The sequence below is a fragment of the Glycine max genome, chromosome 9 (genome assembly GCF_000004515.6).
Source record: "Glycine max cultivar Williams 82 chromosome 9, Glycine_max_v4.0, whole genome shotgun sequence".
Lineage (NCBI taxonomy): Eukaryota > Viridiplantae > Streptophyta > Magnoliopsida > Fabales > Fabaceae > Glycine > Glycine max.
This window is the reverse complement of record NC_038245.2, coordinates 36,089,366-36,110,465: the sequence shown is the minus strand read 5'-3', so window position 1 is coordinate 36,110,465 and position 21,100 is coordinate 36,089,366. Positions and strand designations below refer to the sequence as shown.

Here is a 21,100-nt window from a genome sequence, read left to right as displayed (position 1 = left end):
TCATGTAGGAGCTAAGAGAAATACCCCTCGCACCGTAGCTTTCTCTTTTCCCGCAGAAACCCAAAACAGTTTCAGTAAAACTACAATCCCGATTTCATCAACCGTTGGATTTTCATGAAAGTTGGATATGTTCTACGAAATGCAATTGCGCACACTTTCACTGTTGGGATTTGCGAGATAATATTCGTGGAGGGAGAAAAGGAATCGCATGAAGACAGTACAAGTGGAGGTTTCAATCCCTTCTCCGTCTCTCTGACGTTTGGGAACTCTATCGGAGCAGTCGGAGGAAAAATTGGAGGAATCTCAAGAAAGCGCTAGAGATGCCGCTATTGCTATCGGAAGACACGTGAGTTCGCTTAGAGGTAAGGGATGAGTTATTCACAATTGAGGATTAGTGAGAACATGTGTAGGGATCCTTAGAGTATCAATTGAAATGAGTTTTTGGGGTGTTTTTGCAATTTTCATTTTATCCTTATAATTATTACGGTGAATTATATTTGTTTGATGAATCAGTTGATGTCCTAATGAGAAATTGCTGTGAAATTGATGTGTGTTGTTTTTGTTTGGATCCTGTGATGATCTTGAACTTGTGTTCGGGGGAGCAGATGACTAGGTGAATTGCTTTAAGGAACCTTGTGCTGAAGGACGTCAAGACACAACGCTCTGATAGGATGTGGCATTGGGATATAGGGTTTTATATTAATTGTATGAAGTCTTAGACGATCTTGTTTGAACCGAGATGACTTTATTATTTATTTGTACAAGTTTGAATATCATGTAGAAGAAAGTGAATGTGAGCCTTTTATCCCTTTGAAAGGCTTGTATTTAAAAATGTAAAAAAAATACTTTTAATTAATATTTGAATTTTTATTCCTTTGTTAGTATATATGTGAGGGGTAGAGGGTGTCGCACTTTTTAGGGTGTGACTAAGTCGGAGAGACAGAGGGAACAAAGAAGGTGAGGTATGAGGTGAGACGAACTCAGAGGTTAAAACCACGCATGAGAAAAAAATACTTCACTTTGCAAAGAATTTGAATTGTCAATTTCAATGATGGGTCGTACCAAAATTGCCATCGATTACCAATTTCAAAGACGATTTTTCAAAAACCATCATTGAAAAAGTCACACTAATTACAAAAATGTCACCACCTTCGAAACGACAACGGTTTTGATATAACCATGGTCGAATCACCATCGTAAAAACTATGTTTTGTTGTAGTGGAAGAAAAGATCAAGTAATAAACTGAAGAATCCAAACTGACTTTGTTAGTGTTGTCTATTGCATTGTCATTGTAAATTTTTTATTCTAGATGATTGGTTAAAGATGATATTTAGCCATTTTTCATGTTCAACTTCACATCTAAAATTTCTTAGGTTTAGTTTCACTGTAGAATTAGATATCATCTTTTTGAAAAGAATTTTGTTACTTGTAAAATAGAATGCTCGAGAAAGTTATTGAAAAATTAGAATGAAAATGAGATAATAAAATCCTTATACATTCATAAACTATTATTGTAATTTATCATTAAGAATTTATTTAATGTCTATTTTGGTCTTTTAGTTTATTTTTTAGGTTTAATTTGATACTCTAATTCAAACATACTATTTTCATGGACTATGTTTGACAAAATTAGTTGAAAGCTCGAAAGCTAGTTGAAAACTAAAAAGATACCTTATTAATTTAAAAATATTCTGCGAAACTAGTTGTTAAAATAGCTGAAAATTGTAAAATTACTAGAAAAAAATAAATTCATAATTTATTTAAAATGGATAAACAAAAATTTGATAAATATATTAAGGATAAAAATGAAAAAAAAAATAGAAATTAGAAGCTAGAAGCTAGCATTTTTTAAAAAAAGATACTTCAAGTAAAGTTTCAAAAAATGTTAGAAGTTATTGAGAAACTATTAAAAAAACTTATCTATCGAACTATCAAATGAGTTTTTCAACTAATTAATAAAAAAACTAAAAATTAACTGAAATGTCTTGTCGAACATTACCATGATTTTCTGACACCATTGCCTATTGTGTCCCCTTCGATAGGTTCTTGGTCGAGTACCATAATCTCATTGCAGACGAGCAAAGCCCTACACCGTTGTGACAAGTTCTTAGTCTTCATCATCACAAATCACAATTCACAATTGTTTCCCATAATCACAAACCATAAGTGAGATCAATTTTTTACATATTTATTTAAATATTTAAAATTTAATAAATAATTATTTAATGAATAATAAGTTTAACAAAAATATTTGTTATTAATTTCATGTGTAAAACTAGATATACGATCTATTACTAAAAGAAAATTAAGTATATATAAACTCAAAAATCTATTTTCTTATATATGTTTCTTTATTATTATTTTATTTTTAATTTTCTTTTTTTAATTCTTATATATACATAAAGGATCTCAAGGGAGGATTTTCCATATCCGTCATTGCCTTTATATTTTTTCTTAATGCCCATAACATATTTTTGTTTGTATGTCAATTTTTGCATTCCTCAATTCACTCTAATTATGTAGGATCTCATATATTCCACTTCCTTTCTAATTGTGACACAACAAACTCAATTTGTAACCTTGTTTTGTATTATTCATAAACTTGAAAATATTTTGTAAAAAAGGTCTAGCTCACACATGGATCCAACTTTGCCGCCTATCATTAATTATCAATTACTTCATTCAGTCAATCAATCAGTTACTTTGATTAAAATGGCTCCACTAAGGACACATGTCAACTTCTTATAAAGCTGCCTAAACTAGCATCTAAATATCTAAGTTTGTCCTATTTGTTCTCTTTTTTATTAGTTTTGATCAGTTTTTTTCTTTCTTCTCCATTTAGTTTATTCTTTTCTCTCTTCTTTCAAAATCTTTCAGACAACACCTCAAAAAACCTCCTCTGGTCACCGACTCTAATGCGATTTTTGGCTTGTTAGGGCGCAGCTTGAAAAAGTAAATCGATTAAAACGTTTCTCACATTCTATTATTCATTTCCCCCAAAAAAATTCCAGAAAATAGCACCTTGGCCAAACCCTAACTATCAAGTTATTGTCGTTGTCGGTCATAGTGAGAAGAATGATTTTTCTTCTGTCATTTTTCCTTTTCCTTTTCTAGAAAATCCCTTAAATCCTCGACATCTAGTCACCCTCTTATGCCCTCTTCTTTTCCTCCTTTTGGATTTCCATCTTCTTCAACAAATCTAAAGGTAGTGTGATGGGTAAGCTTCTTCTTTTTTCTTTTTCGTTTTTACCTTTGACAAAACTTAATTATTAGAAGTTTGTTTATCTTCTTCATTTGAAGAACAATTTCGGTTGCTAAGTTTTCTGGATTGCCCCTAATGTTTGTACCTTTCAGTTATATTCAAAGGTTTTTGTTGTTCTTCATTTTAGGAATCACAATCGTCAGGTGTGGGTACTTATTTTTTCTTTCCTTATTTTTGTTTTTGTGTTTGAGTCTGATGCATACACAATGTGTAGCTAACATTTTTGTTCCATTTCATCTTCTCCTTCGCACAAATGCAACATTATGTTGTGGGTGAGTTTTCTTTAATTTTTCTCTTTGGGGTACTAGAGCATTTTGGCAGCAATGACTAGGCAAGTCTGGGCATCATGGTTAAGCAAGCTCTATGGGTTACCTTTGGGTACTACTTATGGATTTTAAATTTCTTCCACTTGAGAGGAAAATTACCATGTGAAAGAAACTCACACTTGACGAGAAGATTCTTAAAGTACAAGTGTGAGGTGAAGTCTCACATCGTATAGGAATTAGAATGTTGAGCATCATATATGTGAAGAAAAGACCCATAAGTATGAACCTTAAGGTTTTAGGTTAAAGTGTAGTGTCAAGTTCATTTATATGGTTACTCATGGCCCTTTAGTGTAAATATCCCTAATACCCCTCGGATTTCCCAACAATTGATATTAGAGTCGATGATATGACTTAGTGATTGGCTTGAACAAGTGAAGAAGACGAAAATGAATCCATGAACATGGGATCCCTTGAATTGAAAATGACTTCCACTCAAGGGGGAAACTACCATGTGAAGAGAATCACAATTGAAAAGGGGGGGGGGGGGGACTATTGTAATATTAAGATTTTGAAGTTAAAGTGTGATGTCAAATTCATTTAAACGAGATTGATGTAACAAGATCCCAAAAAAAACACAAAGGATGTCAATATTAATAGACAATGTAATTCAGTTGAAAAATAGGTTTAAATGTGGTTTTGTCCTCATAAGTCGCATTTTTTTTTTAATTTTAGTGTCTCTAAGTTTTTTTATTTATTTTTAGTTCCCATAAGTTTACATTTTTTTTTCAGTTTTTGTGCATGGAATTTGTTTTGTTCATTTTTAGTTCATATAAGTTTGTAATTTTTCAATTTGGTCCCTCTAAGTTTGATTTTTTTTTTTCAATTTTAGTGTGAACTTACAAAGACTAAAAAAGAAGAAATATTAAAATCTTAAAGGATTAAAATTGAAAAAAGCACAAACTTACATACATAGCTAAAAATGAACAAAAAAAAACTTACATAAATCAAAATTAAAAACACACAAATTTACAGAAACCAAAGTTAAAAAACACCAACTTAAAAAAAAAAAAAGACAACAAAATATAAGGAACCAAAATCTCAGATTAAAATTTAAAGAACCAAACTGTAATTAAACATTTAAACCTTAAAAAATGGAATATTTCAGAGGTTATGAATATCTGCTATGATCTTAATCTATAGTATGTGAAATATTTGTCAAACGTTTCTTTGGTCAGGTATCAATGGAAGGAAAAGAAACTGAGGGAATGTTGAAGATGACGACAGATAAGAGACAACAGAAGCGAAGCAGAAGTGACAGAGAAGAGGAAAGGGACAGGCTGAGTGAGTTGCCTGACTGTGTTGTGCTCCACATAATGGAATTTATGGACACAAAATATGCTGTACAAACTTGTGTCTTGTCTAAAAGATGGAAGGACCTTTGGAAGCGTCTAACTTATCTGGATTCAATACAACCCTCTTTAACAATGTTGTCAAATTCAACAAATTTGTGTCTGGCGTTCTGTCTGGCCGAGATGGTTCAGTTTCCCTGCTCAATCTTGAATTCACGCGTCGCGGTATGGCAGAGCCCAAGCTCTTCAATAGGCTGATGAAATATGCTGTGCTGCACAATGTTCAGCAGTTTACAGTATCTCTAAATTTAAGCTTCAGACAGAGTTTCGAGTTTCGCCCCTACATCTTTTCCTGTGAGTCCTTGACATTTCTGAAGCTTTCATTTAATTCTTTTGACACCTCGATTGTAGCACTTCCAGGATCTCTGAACATGCCAGCATTAAAAAGCTTGCAACTTGAGGCTGTCTCTTTTACTGCAAGGGACAATGACTATGCTGAGCCGTTTTCTACCTGTAATGTGCTGAATACTTTGATACTTGATGGTTGTTCGTTGCATAAAGATGCAAAATTCCTCTCTATATCAAATTCTAGCCTCTCTAGTTTGACCATAAGTGGTAGCTTTGAAGGAGGAGCTTCCAAAATTGCGCTTTCTACTCCAAACCTTAGTTCTCTCACAGTCACGGGTCATAATAATCACACAATCTCCTCCGCATGCAATCTTTCTTTCCTTGAAGAAGTAACCATTGACACCCTTGGTTATACACTTTTTCCGAATACAGACTTACTCATCATAAGCTGGCTGCAAGTTCTCACCAATGTAAAGATACTGAGGCTCTATTCGGGTACCCTTCTGACAATACTACGGGTTAGTTACTATGCTTTCTCCTCTTTACATCTTTTATTTTTTTCATAATGCTCATAAGATGGGTGTTCTTGTGTCAAATTTTTAGCCGATACTCAATCTTGCAATTAAGAATGTCAATTATAATATGCCTCCTATTCACTCTAATTGTGTAGGATATATCAAATCCTGTTTCGGTGAGTACTCAGCCTCCCTGCTTTGTTCAATTGAAGTCATTGATTTTGGAGAACCAACCATCTGCAGATATATCTTTTGAGCAACTAAAGAGAGCAGTGGAGTACCTACTTCAAAACTCTCCACAACGTAGAATTGATTAAATCTTCAGGTAGAGTTTTTTCCATATTATTCAGTTTTACTTATTTTATGCTTCTGTTTTTTCCATGATACAGTGAGACTCTCTTCCATCCATGTCATCGATGTTTTTTTTTTTTTTATGAAACTACACTATGGGGAGCAATGTGTCTGAGACAAAAAATTTATTATTTTTTTGTTGGAGAATGCTGATGAGTAAAATATTCTGTTTACAACTGAATTGAGACTGCAACAGAAAACTAGTTTTTATTTGAGTTCTTTTGAAATGACAACAAATATCTTTTAGTGGCAATCAGTTTATGGTCTTGAAGTTTTTGCATGGTATGTATTACAACAGTCTGGATCATCCTTAAAGAACAAAACTACCGAAGAAAAAAGGACACATACTAGACTGAAGAATCTGAAGTGGTTTTGTTTGCTAGTGTTGTATGTTGCATTATGACTGTGAAACTTAAATCATGAAATTGGATCGAATCCTTCTTTTCACTTAAGGCTAAGATTAGCTGTTATATTGTCATTCAATTTCACATCTGAAATTTCATAGAATTAGTTTCATGGTAGATCTAGATACAATCTTTTGAAAAGCATTTTGGTAATTTCAAAATAGGAAGAGCTCAAAATGCATTTTTGAAAAGCCTTAAGCATGTATAGTACCTCTGCATTGCTGGCTAAAGTTCGGTCTTTCTGAGTTCTCAGATTGTAAGTTTGCAACATAAAATTCAATGCTTGTAACACCTATAATAGGATAGTCACAGGCCAATCATGAATGAGTGTGGTAGTGGCAGGGAAGAGAAATTAGACCCATAGAGGAAGAAGTGAGGAGTGGAACATGCTAATGTGGTTGAAGGAGAGAGAATATAACAGAAAATGACAGGTGGCAAGGGGAGAGAGGGAGGAGAGAGAAGGTTATCTAATGGGTGTAGTTGTGGTAATCGAATAAGGGGTATCAAAAAATTAGTATCAAATATCAATATTGGCTAGGCTGAGTGAAGTTCTGCCTCAGGAAGGGGTTCTCTAATTTCTGTTATTGTTTGTTTTCTATCTTTTTTTTTTTTTTTTTTTTTTTTTTTTTTTTTTTTTTTTTTTTTTTTTTTTTTTTTTTTTTTTTTTTTTTTTTTTTTTTTTGTTTTCTTCTTCTCCCCTGTTATTCCTATATTGTTTGCATGCTGTTATGTATCTTCCAGAAACTTCACATATATTTTTTGTATATGTTACGTATAATCTGTGCAAGGCAATAATCTTGGCAACTTTTACTTTTTATGCATTTAGTGGATAAGATAAAGCCTAAGGAGATCTTTGTTTAGATGAGAAAGCCAGTAATTGTCACTCCAAAATATATGAAGACTAGTGGCAGGCATTGACAACACTACAATTAACTGATTAAGTGAACATAGTCTGAAACTTGTGTTTTGATTCACTCGCGCTTGTTCTTTGTAGCTTTAGAGATAGAAATCACTACAAGCAAAGCACTCTTAATTAGATGTTGCAAATTATGTTGAAACTTGAGCATGTGTTTGGCATAAATATGCTAGGGACTTCCTTTATAACACCCCACTTTCTTGCGTCTAGTTTTTCCTTGCATACTTGGTGTAGTTCTATGGCCGCTAAGTCAAGTTGAATCATAAAATGATTTACTAGTGATGGCATGTCATTTTCTTAATTTGACCTACCGAATATTAACTTGAACATTTCTTGGTATAGGCTTACTCCTTATTGTAAATTGTTTTTGACTAAGTTTAACTCTTGCTTATTTAGGTTCCTTGTTCATACATTGTTGATCCAGGTCCTCAAAGGATCCTATGTGGCTCAATTTGGTGAGAGACTGTTTGTTGGCTTCCTGTAGTACATGGCCTAGTACTGTGTAGGTTCTTAATGTCTTTAATAAGATTGTAGTTTTGACCTAAAACCACGAAAATATTGTAGTAATGATGAGTAGCTGGAAACTTGGAACTGTTCCCTTAACTAAGGAAAATAACAGTTTGAGAATTCATCTCTACTATCGGTTTTCTTTTCATTTTTATTTTATTTCTAATCATATCCTTGACTAATTTGAGAGTTGAGGCCCTGAAACAGTCCTCAGCGTTCAGCCTTGACAATTGAACATAAACCCAAGTTTGTGAAGAATCACTCAAAAGATCTAGAGTCATTATGATTCTAGGGCCTGCACCTCCGAATGCTCAAAAAAACCTAACTCGTTTTCACATACCTTCACTATTGGGATTTGCGAGATAATATTTATGGAGAGAGAAAACATAATCGCACGAAGAAGTACAAAATGGAGGCCTCAATTCCTTTTTCTCTCTGATGTTTGGGAACCCTATCAGAGCAATTGGAGGAAAAACTTGAGGAATCTCAGGAAACCGTTAGAGATGTTGCTATTGTTGTCACAATGCACACGTGAGCCCGCTTAGAGGTAAGAGATGAGTTTATCGCAATTGGGGTTAGAATGAACATGTGTAGAGAATTGGTTGATAAAATTGAATTGGTGATTATAAATACAATATTAATGTCCTGATGCGAATTGGTTGATAAAATTGAGTGTCATTGGTGTTTTCATTTTTGCCTATGATTTGGATTAATTGATTTTGATATAATTGTGTGAAATTATTTGAGGGGTTATACTCCCCATGTTATGATAAACCTTTTGTTGTTATATTGAGATTATGAAATGGTGATTCAAATTGGGATTATGTGATAAATTGAACATGTGATAATTGATGAAATACATGTGTATTGAGTTGTAAGCTATGAACTGTACAATCACACAATTGTAAGACCCTTTAAGGGCAACGAGTATTGTGATGGGATCTACTGTGGGAACCCGATGAGAAAATAATTTTGAAAACAATTGAGTAGTTGTGTGTATAGCATAGTTCATAGGTAAAGTGTATATGATTCATGAGGTGTGATAACGTGTAAAATTGACATTATACCATTGTGATTGGGATCAAGTGTATGTGATAAATTGAGTATGTATGTGATTGAGATGTTGTGTGCATTGTGATGTTGTGTGCATTGAGTTATGAACTATGAATTGTAAAATTGCACGACTATAAAACCTTTTAAGGGTGACGAGTTAATGTTAAGACCCTTTAAGGGCGACGAGTTAATGCGTGACAAGTATTGTGATAGGAACCACTATGGGGACCCGAAGAGTTTAATCACAAGCACAATGAGATAAAACTATTTTGAGAACAATTGAAGAGTTGTGTGTTTTGTACAGTTCATAGATAGAATCTGTGTGCTAAAATGTTTTCTGGGTTAGACCTGAATCAGGAGAGAGATGCCCTGGCGGACTCTTCGGAGTTTAGGCCTTGGGAGTAAATACTGTTAGACAAGTGACCTCAAAAATTTTAAGAAAGGGGGATTGAATTAAGATTTCGTTGACTATTCCTAATTGAAAAATTTCCCTTTCTTAGATATTCACTAGATTCAATTATTTCTTTAATTGTAAGTTACTCGAATAAAAAAATAAGGAGAAGTAAACTTAAAGAAATATAAACACAACAGAAAGTAAAAGAGATTAAGGAAAGAGAGAATGCAAAACCAGATTTATATTGGTTTGGCCACAACCCGTGCCTACGTCCAGTCCTCAAGCAAATTCCACTTGAGCATTTTCACTAACCTTGTAAAATCCCTTTACAAGCAATGAACCACAAAGGACTTTCCTCCTTTGTGTTCAGTGTTTACACCAAGAAGCAAATTCCACTTCTTACAATGAACCACAAAGGACTTTCCTTCTTAAGTCAACAAGTTCAAGATCAAGTTCAAGAGAAGTTTGATTTCAAGATTCAAGAAAAGATGAATTCAAGTTTCAAGAGAAGAAATCAAGAAGACTTCACAAAAAACAAACATAGCACAATTTTGTTTTTCAAAAGAGTTTTCACAAAATTTTCTAAGTTACCAGAGTTTTTACTCTCTAGTAATCGATTACCAGTTTCCTGTAATCGATTACCAGTGACAAAGTTTGTTTTCAAAAGCTTTTAACTGAATTTACAACGTTCCAATTGATTTCAAAATGGTGTAATCGATTACAAGATATTGGTAATCGATTACCAGTGTGTTTGAACGTTGAAATTCAAATTCAATTGTAAAGAGTCACATCCTTTCATAAAAAGTCTTGTGTAATTGATTACAAGGATTTGGTAATCGATTACCAATGACAAGTTTTGAATAAAAATCAAAAGATGTAACTCTTCAAATGGTTTTCAGGTTTTTCTAAAGGTTATAACTCTTCCAATGGTTTCCATTGACCAGACATAAAGAGTCTATAAAAGCAAGACCTTTGAACATCTTCTTGAACTTCTTCTCCTTCTTCCTTTGCCAAAAGCTTTCTTAAGTTTTTTGGTTTTCCAAACCTTGAAAACAAAAGTGTGCTATTTATCTTTTTCTTTCTCTTCTCCCTTTGCCAAAAAGAATTCGCCAAGGACTAACCGCTTGAATTGTTTTTGTGTCTCTCTTCTCCCTTTTCCAAAAGAACAAAGGACTAACCGCCTGAATTCTTTTGTGTCTCCCTTCTCCCTTTTCAAAGAATTCAAAACAACACAGTCTGAGAATTCTTCTGATTCTTCCCTTTCCCTAAAACAAAAGATTTCAAAGGACTAACCGCCTGAGAATTCTTTTGTTTCCCTTTCACAAAGTTTCAAAGGACTAATCGCCTGAGAACTTTGTCTTAACACATTGAAGGGTACATTCTTTGTAGTACAAGTAGAGGGTACATCTACTTAGGTTGTTGTAACTAAGAACAATAGAGGGTACATCTCTTGTGGATCAGTTCAAGTGGAGGGTACATTCCCTTGGTTTATACAAAGAGAACAAGGGAGGGTACATCCCTTGTGGATCTTTGCTTGTAAAGGATTTTACAAGGTTGAAAAGAAATCTTAAGGACCGCAGGTCGCTTGGGGACTGGATGTAGGCACGGGTTGTTGCCAAACCAGTATAAAACTCTTGTGTTTGTCTTCTTCTTCCCTACACTCTTTAATTTCCGCTGTGCACTTTAATTATCGCTTTTACTTTTGGTTAAGTTTCTTTTCTATTCTTTACTTTCTTAACAACACAGTAAAAGGCTAAGAAGGATTAGATTTTTAATTAGTAAAGGTTCATTAATAATTAATTCAACCCCCCCTTCTTAATTATTCTGAGGCCTCTTGATCCAACAAGTGGTATCAGAGCAGGTATCTTGTAGAAAGTCTAACCACTTCAAATTCTTTGTTTCCTGAAGGAAATTCCATCTATAGGCCACCTATCTTCAATGGTGAGGGTTACCATTATTGGAAAACCCATATGCAGATTTTCATTGAAGCCATAGATTTAAACATTTGGGAAGCAATAGAAATAGGACCTTACATACCCACAGTAGTAGATGCTAGTAATAGCACCACAACACAAAAACCTAGAGACAAGTGGACAGAAGAAGATAGGAGGAGAATCCAGTATGATCTTAAAGCCAAAAACATTATTACTTCAGCCCTAGGAATAGATGAGTATTTTAGGGTGTCAAACTGCACAAATGCAAAGGAGATGTGGGATACTCTCCAACTTACACATGAAGGAACCACTGATGTAAAAAGATCTAGAGTCAATACCCTTACACATGAATATGAATTTTTTAGGATGAACCCTAATGAAAACATCCATAGCATGCAGAAAAGATTTACACATATAGTCAACCATCTTGCCTCTTTAGGAAAAATCTTCCCTAATGAAGATTTAATCAATAAAGTTTTAAGATGCTTAAGTAGAGAATGGTAGCCCAAGGTAACTGCTATTTCTGAAAGTAATGATCTTTCCTTTATGTCTCTTGCTACTTTGTTTGGAAAATTGCAGGAACATGAGATGGAACTCCAACGTCTTAATCAGAATGAAGAAACTGACCAAAAGAAAAGAAGTATAGCACTTAAAGCCTCTTCATCAATGCAAGAAGAAAATGAAGAAGATGAAGAAGACTTCTCACTCTTTGTGAAGAAGTTTCAAAAATTTGTCAAGAAGAGAAGAATCGAGAGGCGTCAAAACTTCAACAATGGAAGAAAATCTCAAGAAGACTCTCAAATTCTTAGATGCTACAAATGCAATCAACTTGGTCACATCAAAGCAAATTGTCCCTCAAATGAGGAATGGCCTGAGAAAAGTGATAAGAAAAGATATGAAGAAAGAAGAACCAAGAAGGCCTACATTGCATGGGATGACAATGACTCATCCGATGGTTCAGAGAAGGAGATCAACCTTCTAACCAAAGACTATGAAAGCGATGAGAACATCTCTCAAGAAAATTGAGCACAAAAGTAAAAAGTATGACTTCCATCTTTGAAGATTTTGATACTTTAATCATGAAAAAGGTAACATCAAAACCATTCTCTTTTAAAATTTATCTTGGTTAAAATTTTCCTTTCAATTAATTCGATTATGATGACTAACAAATTTTTATTTGTTTGTCTTGATTGATTGAAATTGTGAGTATGTGTTTATATGTTCTTATTTGAGTTATTTTTCTTTCTCAAGGCATGAAGTCTCTTTTTTAAATATTTTGATTATGTCTATGATTATTATTCTTCAATACTTTTGTTGATTATTTTGATATAATTACATGTCTACATGATTTTTTATGATTATCCATGATTTTGAATGTGATATGTAAATTACTTGATACTTGATTAAAGTTCTTTCATAAAGTATTTTCAAAATTTAATGTTATATATTCATTTAAAAGAATTATATATTTATATCCATTCAAATCTCTTTTCCCTTAAAAGTCATTCAACTTTTAGTTTTGGCTGAAATGCTCTCTGGTAATCGATTACAACAATAGTGTAATCGATTAGCAAATACTGTAATCGATCACAAACACGTCCCTGCCCCTATATATTCAGATTTCAAAATCTGAAAACTGCAACTCCTCATTTTTTCGAAAACCCTCTTCCCAATTCTTCCTTTTGCCATATCTCACTCATTTCTTGTCCAAATCACTCCCCACAAAGCCCAAACTTCATCTTTTTTCATTCTTTTCATTTAAACCAATTGAAATGTCAAATAACTCCTTCAAATGGCGGAACCATCAAAGAAGCGAAAGGGTTCTTCGAGTCGAAGCCAACGACATTCCGAGACTCAGGAAACGCAATTCCTTCCTCCATTTCCTTTTCCTCATTGTTCTCATCAGAAGAACAACGGATGCGGTACACAAATATTTTCTCTTCTCGTTCCATTATTGATCCAAAATTCATTGACATGGATTTCTTTTCCAATGAGAGTTTGAATGCACTCAGGCATTTGAAAACTCCAATCTCATTCCTTTCATGTCTTTAAAATTGCCTGTTTACACTGAATTGGTTAAAGCCTTCTATTCTAACCTAGAAATTCAAGAAGGCACTTTGATTTCTAAAGTTTATGGGATTAAAATGGTCATTGACCAATCCCTATTCTATGACTTGACCCAATTATCCAGTAAAGGTGTACCATTTGAAGGTACACTAAATGATGATTGGAAATTTGATTTCTCTGTGCATGATGCCCGCCGTTGGTTAGCACCAACCAAGCGGATATGACCGGAAGGCTTCTTCCCGGTTCATTGGCTTTTGAGAGCCACATCCTTCATTATCTCATTGTGCAAATCTTACTTCCAAGATCTTCAAACCTTGCACAGGTTTCTGAAAGATCTTATTGTCATGTGGGCTTTTCATAAAGGCCGACAAATTGATTGGGCACACTTAGTCCGATATCGCATGCATAAGGCATTGCGATTAAATGCTACATTGCCATATCCACACCTAGTCACTCTCTTCCTTAAACACTATAACATCCCTCTGATTCTGAACCTTATGTTCCAATCAAGAGATCCTTCTTAATCGGTGCCACTATGATTGCATCCTTTGGTTATCGTAAAGAGCATGATGGCTCTTGGGTGAAAAAGGGTGCTCAACCCATTGATGAAGAAGGACATTTACATGGTGGAGAAGATTCCTCTCTTCTTCAAAAGGTTTTGGATAGGTTGATGGTCTTCAAACCTTTGTTGGTGAAAGGTTGATGCTCTTGAGTTACAAGTGGACATGCAATTCGATGACATGGAGTCAAGATCACCAAGGTCGAAGAAGATGTTTCTTATATTCGTACAAGCTTTGATCTACCACCACCACCACCACCATCATCTTAATTTTCTATTATGTTTAATATTATTAGTACTTTGATTTCTAGCCGTGTATTTGGCTATATTATTATGACATTTGAACATTTAGTATTTCTTTTATTTGCATAGTATGACTGAACAATTATGAATTATGTTATATGACTATGTGGTTTTTATATATTTGATATATTCATGTTTCTTGCTTCATGATTGGTTTAGATTTTTCAATGAATGTCTTGTGTATGATTAGTCATTTGTGAATGTTTTATATTTGTTACGCACTTTGGTTTTTTGTTGATGCCAAAGGGGGAGAGAAATAGGGATTAAATCAAGAACTCACATAAGTAATTAACTCAATTTCAAGTGAAGCTTAAACTCAAAAACAAAGGGGTAGAATATGGAGAATTAAGTGAGTGGTCGACTAGGAAAAATATGTGCATGTGTTTCTTGATTTCAGGGTTGTCATCATCAAAAAGGGGGAGATTGTAGAAGCAAGCTTCATGATGATGAATCAAGTTGATTCAAGAAGTTTTGATAATGACAAAGATGATGACAAAAAGCCCAAAGAATGATTTCAAGATTAAGTCAACAAGTTCAAGATCAAGTTCAAGAGAAGTTTGATTTCAAGATTCAAGAAAAGATGAATTCAAGTTTCAAGAAAAAAATCAAGAAGACTTCACAAGGGAGTATTAAAAGATTTTTCAAAAACAAACATAGCACAATTTTGTTTTTCAAAAGAGTTTTCACAAAATTTCTAAGTTACCAGAGTTTTTACCTCTGGTAATCGATTACCAGTTTCCTATAATCGATTACCAGTGGCAAAGTTTGTTTTCAAAAGCTTTTAACTGAATTTACAACGTTCCAATTGATTTCAAAATGGTGTAATCGATTACAAGATATTGGTAATCGATTACCAGTGTGTTTGAACATTGAAATTCAAATTCAATTGTGAAGAGTCACATCTTTCATAAAAAGTCTTGTGTAATCGATTACAAGGATTTGGTAATCGATTACCAATGACAAGTTTTGAATAAAAATCAAATGATGTAACTCTTCAAATGGTTTTCAGGTTTTTCTAAAGGTTATAACTCTTCCAATGGTTTCCATTGACCAGACATAAAGAGTCTATAAAAGCAAGACTTGATTTGCATTTTGTATCTGATTACAAACTTTTACATCTTTTACACAAAACCTTTGAACATCTTCTTGAATTCTTCTCCTTCTTCCTTTGCCAAAAGCTTTCTTAAGTTTTTTGGTTTTCCAAACCTTGAAAACAAAAGTGTGCTATTCATCTTTTTCTTTCTCTTCTCCCTTTGCCAAAAAGAATTCGCCAAGGACTAACCGCTAAATTCTTTTTGTGTCTCTCTTCTCCTTTTCCAAAAGAACAAAGGACTAACCGCCTGAATTCTTTTGTGTCTCCCTTCTCCCTTTTCAAAGAATTCAAAACAACACAGTCTGAGAATTCTTTTGATTCTTCCCTTTCCCTAAAACAAAAGATTTCAAAGGACTAACCGCCTGAGAATTCTTTTGTTTCCCCTTCACAAAGTTTCAAAGGACTAACCGCCTGAGAACTTTGTCTTAACACATTGGAGGGTACATCCTTTGTGGTACAAGTAGAGGGTACATCTACTTGGGTTGTTGTAACTGAGAACAATAGAGGGTACATTCTTGTGGATCAGTTCAAGTGGAGGGTACATCCACTTGGTTGATACAAAGAGAACAAGGGAGGGTACATCCCTTCTTGATCTTTGCTTGTAAAGGATTTTACAAGGTTGAAAAGAAATCTCAAGGACCGCAGGTCGCTTGGGGACTGGATGTAGGCACGGGTTGTTGCCGAACCAGTATAAAACTCTTGTGTTTGTCTTCTTCTTCCCTACACTATTTAATTTCTGATGTGCACTTTAATTATCGCTTTTACTTTTGGTTAAGTTTCTTTTCTATTCTTCACTTTCTTAACAACATAGTAAAAGCCTAAAAGGATTAGATTTTTAATTAGTAAAGGTTAATTAATAATTAATTCAACCCCCCCTTCTTAATTATTCCGAGGCCACTTGATCCAACACCTTCATCCTTTGTGTTCAGTGATTACACCAAGAGGCATTCCCACCTCTTGCAATGAACCCCAAAGGACCTTTCTCCTTTGTGTTCAGTGATTATACCAAGAAGCAAATTCCACTTCTTGCAATGAACCCCAAAGGACGTTACTCCTTTGTGTCTATTGATTCAACCAAGGAACAAACTAGTTCCTTGAACCAAGAAGACCGTCTCTTGAAAACTTTTACAACCAAGAGTCGGTCTCTTGAAATTTTTTTTGTAAGAATGGAGGAGAGGAAGAAAATAGAATAGCACAAGTTTTTGCCCAATGAACTTTTCTTGACAAAGCAAATGTTGAACAAAAACTCTTAGAAAGATGTTCAAAATAATTCTTGAAATTCGTGCCATGGTCACATATTTATAGCCATTTGATAACTCTTGAAGAAACCATGCTAAAAGTTGTTACTCTTGGCAATTTCTTCAAAACCAATCACTAGTAATCGATTGCACAATTTATTTTATCAAAGGTTGTGACCCTTTATGTTGAGGTTTGAAATCTAACGTTCAGAATCACTGGTAATCGATTACAAATATTGTGTAATCGATTACACTATTTTGAAAATATTTTTGAAAGTTACAAGACAATGGTAAGCGATTACATGCCCATGGTAATCGATTACTACTTTGTAAATTAGTTATAAAACTGTTTTTGGCTTCTGGTAATCGATTACTACCTTATGGTAATCGATTGCGAGAGAGTAAAAACTCTGGTAAAAAAGTATTTCTTGAAAAATTCTCTTGGACAATTTTGTGTTGTTCAATATTTTATTTGAAAAATTCTTTTTAAACTTATCTTGATGCTTTTCTTTAGGTTCTTGCATATCTTGAGTCTTCTCTTGAATCTTCACTTAAATCTTCTTGATTCTTTAATCTTGTTTGAATGAATCTTTAATAATCTTTGGCATCACCAAAATACTCTTGGAAGCTTTGCTTCTACAAATACACCCAGTTTGAGTGCTCCTTTAAGTCTATGTTGATCCCATATGGTTGGAGCATTCTCGCAAAATAGCGTGACCCTGACTGGTCTCCCGATGATTTTACCTAGTGAGAGTGACCTGACTTGCTAGTGTGTGGTTTGTCTTATCATGTACTCCTAGGCACCCGATGAGATTTTTCACTGACATGGTACCACATTGCATATAGGATTGAATCTTAGTGTATATGTTGCATAACGCTTATGTATTGATCGATATTGATTGACTTGGTGATATTGTGTTTTGATCCTTGAGTACGTGAATGAATGAGATGTGTTATGTTGTGATGTGATGTTGGACGACAAACTGATGAAATGATGTGAGTTATGTTTAAGTAAGTTTTATTTTGTTTATATGATATCTATACCTACATGTTGTCTTGTTGTCTCTCTATTAGTTAGGAATGTGATAACTCACTCCCCGTGTGCTATTTGTGTTTGGATCTTGTGATGATGTCGAACTTTGTGTTTGTAGGAGCAGATGATTAGGTGGATGACTATGAAGAACCTCATGCTAGAAGACATGGGAACGCAATGCTCTGATAGGATGTGACATTGGGATATAGGTTCTATATTAGTTGCACGAAGTCTTGGACGACCTTGTTTTGAGCCGAGATGATTTATTATTTATTTGGGAAAATTTTATTATGATGTTAGAAAAGTGAATGCGAGCCTTTTACCATTTCGAAAGGCTTGTATTTAAATGTATTTTAAAAAAAACTTTTAATTAATTTTGATTTCTTACTTTTATTGTTAGTGCATATATGTTAGGGGTAAAGGGTGTCACATTTAGTGGTATCAGAGCAGGTCGAACCTTTTGGCTAGTGTGTTATGTGCTTATCATATTCTGGTGTGCACTCTGTGTGGTTACTTATGAGTACTTTTGTTGAGGATGCTTGAATTATTATTTGTATTTTCTTCTGCATGAGCAAATGAGACTTGATCATAATGTTTGTATGTGCCTTGCATCCTTAATGTCTGCTATACCATAAATCCACTGTTGAGTCATGAGTTATGAGACTAACCACCTCTATAATTTGTCGAGTGCGGTTGGACATTATGGCAAGCTGTTAGATGATGCAGGTAGTCTTGATATTGATGGATAATCCCTTAATGAGCCCTTATCTTCTTGCATGTATGTTGTTAATAAACTTATTTCTCTCTTGATGTATGGATTAGTGTTGTGAAAACCTTTTGAACCGTATATATATATACCTTGGATGAGTATGTCTTTCTTGATGTGTAAACGCATGACTACTTAACTCCCTTTATTTTGTGTGTAGTCGTGAATGTAGTTGTTGAAGTTTGTAATTCCTTAATACAACCTTATTAACTGTTTAACTCTAACTTCTTATATATACGTTATATACTTGTTATAGGAACCTTATAATTCTATGCATGCTTGTAATATGATGTTCTACCTTAATTACATAGATAATATGGTTGTTTATGATTTCTTGTTCTTTGCAATATGGATACTCTATAGTTCGATTACTCATATCGAGATATATTTCATAAAGAATACTCTTTGAGAGTACCTTCTAATTCTAGTGCAACCTATTCTTGTGTTGCGTGCTGAAGTCAAGTAATTCGATTACACTTGCAAGCTTGAGTATAATTCATTCTTTGTGTTATGAGCCTACGTCAAATAGTTTTTGATTACTGATGTTTCTTACATAATCAAACAATTGTTAACATCTCCACCTGGGTTTACACTGTGGTCATGTTTTCGTTTATAGAATTCATTCAGAATATTTGTTGTTGATTATCGTCTCCTAATCAATTGAGTGTTCATTTTGTTATTGGCTGCTCATCTTCCAATCATGTCTTGTCAAACTACTTAATAATCTGTCATGTTGTTACTTTTATTATGAATAGAGAGAGACTTCGCTCTTGTTAATCACGTTAAGGTGTTTCGAGAGGAAAATACTTGAGTAGGCATGATCCTTGTTACATATAGATGAAAGTCAACTTAGTAAGTCATGTACCTGTGTTCCTTAAGGATGTGCTTAGTTACCACCTAAGTGCAAGATTGAGAATCTTATAAGTGTAATACCCATATAAAATTGTAACCGTAGTTTCTAGGAGATGACTGGTAAAGAGTCATTTAAGAATATAGAGTAGTTGGAAAAGTTGTGAAAAATAGTTAAGAGATTTAGTGTGAAACCTTAAGAAGAGTGTAAGGTAGTTAGTAAGGCATTAATTGCTAAGCATGGAAGGGTTCGAGAGTGAGTGTTCTTGCATAAGGTAGGTGACCTAAAGGATTATTGATGATAGTTGTATGATTAGCGAGATAAATCTTAGTTCTCCTTACCTTAATATGGGAAAAGTTTGAGGATGCTCCGATAACTACCTTAGTACCTTTCGTGGTCTTTACGTGTACTTGGTCATGTCTTGGCAAGATCAATCCCTTGTGTGTTCATGGGATGCATGGACAGGATCTCCCACCCTGAGTTAGCCCTTGTAGTGGTTTCGATGATTAGTGCTTAGTGTATTTCCACTTAAGTTGGATTATGGGGTTTATCATAAGGTTGTTATAGATCTTTGGGAATCATATTTCGTGCTAAGAGTTTTGTTATGCATTTTAGTTAGATGATGATGACCCTTAAAGTATGCTATGTCTAGGTGAGAGATAACTTTAAATCCTTTTTGGGAAAAAGTTGTTTTGAGATGAAAGAAACTTAAGATTAAGATGAGACGCCCTTAACTAGTAGCTGAACTAGAAAGTTATTTTAGGATTCCTTGAATTAACCTCAACCCTTGTTAAAGATGAGTCGAGTAAGTTTAAGCTTTCTTGTGAAATTTTTGTAGGGCGTAAACCTTAAGTTTGAACAAGTTTACGGAAGTGAGAAGTGGTATGTTTTGGTTATTCAATTAGCACCCAGTTAGTATCAGGTAGGAAACCTTAGAGTGGAACCGTTACAATTTCTTATACCTAAGTGAGAGTTATGAGTCAAGTATACCAAAGTGAGAAAGATCGTGTTGAAGGAAGAGAGTTAGACCCGAGGGTAGGCAAATCATGTATTCTCGATGGTTATTTGTGGACTAGAATTGGTAGAGCGTGAGAGTCTCGAAACTCATATTTTTTTCTTGCACCGTCCCATGTTCAAAAAAGAGTCGACCATGTGGTCAGTCACATTTTCTTGTGTATGTTTGTTTGTTTCAAATTGTCATCTGTGTCTCCTATGATATTACCATACTCCAAATAGTATGTCATTCACATTCTATTATTGTTGAAATATTACTCTTGTGAGAAGACTTAACTTATGAAATACTATCGTTGAGTAAACGAGGATCGCTAGATTTAGTTGTTAAGTGCAAATGAGTCTTATGATCGAAGTCACAGAAAAATGCTTCAACTGGGCACACAACTTGGTATTGAGAACCATATGCGTAATATCTTTTTTGTCAATTTTTTGGCAAATTTTTTAGGGACAAAACTTCTTTTGAGTGTATGTTGTAGAAGCAAAGCTTCATGGTGAATCAAAGGTGATTCAAAGGTGTTTTGATGATAACAAAAGATGATGACAAAGGTGATGACAAAAAGCTCAAAGATCAATCAAAGAACAACTCAAGTGAATCAAAGATCAATCAAAGAACAACTCAAGTGAATCAAGAACAATTCAAGAGTTCAGGATAAGAATCATGAAGAATTCAAGACTCAAGAAGAAAGTTTAGAGTCAAGAATCAAGATTCAAGGTTCAAGATCTCAAGAATCAAGATCAAGATTCAAGACTCAAGATTCAAGAATCAAGAGAAGGCTTAATCAAGATAAGTATGAAAAGTTTTTCTCAAAAATTGAGTAGCACATGATTTTTCTCAAAACATGTTTACCAAAGTGTTTTTACTCTCTGGTAATCGATT

General features: G+C 34.1%; 1 protein-coding gene across 1 annotated transcript; it reads left to right on the top strand.

The window, feature by feature from the left end:
• Window positions 1–5,061: 5,061 nt before the first annotated feature.
• Window positions 5,062–6,149, top strand: LOC121172756 (uncharacterized). The gene is made up of 2 exons (XM_041004908.1): window positions 5,062–5,744; window positions 5,897–6,149. The coding sequence occupies exons 1-2, from the start codon at window positions 5,106–5,108 to the stop codon at window positions 6,056–6,058; spliced, it is 801 nt and encodes a 266-aa protein (XP_040860842.1). The 5' UTR covers window positions 5,062–5,105; the 3' UTR covers window positions 6,059–6,149.
• Window positions 6,150–21,100: the final 14,951 nt, after the last annotated feature.